Raw genomic sequence first — 1,982 nt, 5'->3', positions numbered from 1 at the left:
CCCCACATGATGAGTTTCTGTTAGATTTAATTATATGTCCCGTGGATGGATATATTTGAACAAATATTTAATTGTAAATTTACTGGAGAAGTAACTTTCATTAAGGACTCTATTTTGACGGAAAATAATATTGTTATTGACCTCGGAAATTAATCATCTCTCTCCCTATAAAATAGCATGTTATCCACCTCTCCGACTCATCTCTTCTCGTAAAAATCGTCGGCCGTTAGGTGACTATTCTTGCTGAGATAAATCAATTTCCATCCAAGTGAGTTTCCTCTCTTTTCTCTTTGTTCTAGGTATTCTTATTGTTCTTAAATTTTTGTTGTTGTTTGGATTGTTGTTGTAGAGAAATATTTCGTTTGAAATTTGACATTAAAATTTTCTAATTTTTTAGCTCCATTGTATTATTTTTAGTTTGGCTAATTTTATTTTCTGGTTTGATATACAATCTTTAAAGCAGGAAAATTCAAGACCAACTTCAAGAAAATCAAATGGGTTGTAAGTAATTTATTTTTCAAAATTTTGAACTTTGTGCCTTCTGTTCGTATTTTCTGCTTAGATGAGATTTTTGGGTTAATTAGTATACACATGACTCACCAATATGACCTCCTTAATGATTCATAATTTTTGGTAATTAATTTTCAGCATTGTCATGTGATTCAATTATATAAACCACATGTTGCTGATGAAAAGTTTAAAATTTTTGACAGTGTTAAATTTGGCATTGAAAGCATTGAGAGTCGCAAAGAAAGCATTGATAGTGTGTTTCCTTAAGAGTGGCAGACTACATTTGGATTATTACGCCGGTTTCAATGGTGTGTTGTTTCTATTTTATATATGTACTCTTCCAAGCATGAGCTGGCTGGCTAAAATTGTACATAATTTATCTGGTTACGCCGCCCAGATCACACTTTTGGTCTCCTTTCTCGGTTTTAGGAGCATTAGACTCTGGTACTTTCATGGGGTTGCATGCTGGAATTTTCCCATTCATCATGAGGTAAGTAATTTTATTCTCTCTTTTTAAATTAAAACTTTCATTTATCAATAACTTCTAGTTAATTTACAATTCGCTTCTTATATTTGTTCACAGGAAGGAGAAGTCCTAAAAGAATTGGTAGCTCTGAAACATGAAACTCTGGCGTTGTTGAAGTATAAGAAGATAAAAACGAAATGAGAACTCAGCATGTTAAAAGGCAATGGTGCATCTTTCATTTAGCCAATTAGGGTTTTAAAAATAAAAAACTTCGATACATAATTTTTAGATTATATTTAAATTATCTTAAGATTCAATTAGTTTTTATCTTAATTTCTTTTCGATTAGTTTTTATGAAGTTGGCATGAATGCAACTTTAGCATTACATGTCTTATTTGTGTCATTGTGAGTTATTATGAATAAAAGAATCCAAGTTTTGCCTTCCGTTTTTTATTGCAGCTGATTATGCAACAAAATAATGCCAAATTTGATGTACAAAAATGTAGAATTCTTTTCATTTTCTATCATTATTTGTTAGCATTCATTCAGGAAAATATGCCGACAATGGCAAAAAGTTTAATTTTCTTTTTCACATACAATATCTTAGGGCTAATAAATTAAATATTGAGTATGAATCAATTAATCACGTATACAAGTCATGCAAATTCAAATGAAAAATCACTAAAATCCAACACTTACTTTAGAGCTGGGTAACGGCTAGAGATATAAGCTTGGCTATCGTGTGTGCAACTAATACTTGAAAACTTCGCCTGCAATACACAACAATATATATCTTGCTTACTTTTGAACCCAAACACAAAGCTAATCGATACAAGAGCGTATCTAAAATTGATCGTGCTATATGTATGTCATGGTTGACAACAAGTTTGACACTCTTTTGTGTGGCAGCAATCTACACCATTGATTTTAAACACATCCATTCCATTATTGCCCAAATCCCTTCCACCTATGGGGTGATGCTAAGGATGTCTATCTAGTTTAATTC

General features: G+C 31.6%; 1 protein-coding gene across 2 annotated transcripts; it reads left to right on the top strand.

Moving 5' to 3' along the window:
- Window positions 1-183: 183 nt before the first annotated feature.
- On the top strand, window positions 184-1,420 carry LOC111379423. 2 transcript variants are annotated; one of them, XM_023002782.1, is made up of 4 exons: window positions 184-268; window positions 464-501; window positions 714-1,000; window positions 1,094-1,420. In XM_023002782.1, exons 2-4 carry the CDS (start codon window positions 495-497, stop codon window positions 1,175-1,177), a joined length of 378 nt encoding a protein of 125 aa, XP_022858550.1. In that variant the 5' UTR covers window positions 184-268; window positions 464-494; the 3' UTR covers window positions 1,178-1,420. The 2 variants fall into 2 exon arrangements, with proteins under 2 accessions (XP_022858550.1, XP_022858549.1); XM_023002781.1 differs by having other exon boundaries at window positions 197-268; window positions 461-501.
- Window positions 1,421-1,982: the final 562 nt, after the last annotated feature.

The sequence above is a fragment of the Olea europaea genome, unplaced genomic scaffold (assembly GCF_002742605.1).
Source record: "Olea europaea var. sylvestris unplaced genomic scaffold, O_europaea_v1 scaffold19878, whole genome shotgun sequence".
NCBI lineage: Eukaryota > Viridiplantae > Streptophyta > Magnoliopsida > Lamiales > Oleaceae > Olea > Olea europaea.
Note: the sequence above shows the minus strand (reverse complement) of the source record. Positions and strands in the feature narration are given on the sequence as shown.

Coding starts and splice junctions, on each gene's coding strand:
- LOC111379423 (XM_023002782.1), top strand. Junction 1,001..1,093: donor ATTTTCCCATTCATCATGAG/GTAAGTAATTTT, acceptor ATTTGTTCACAG/GAAGGAGAAGTCCTAAAAGA.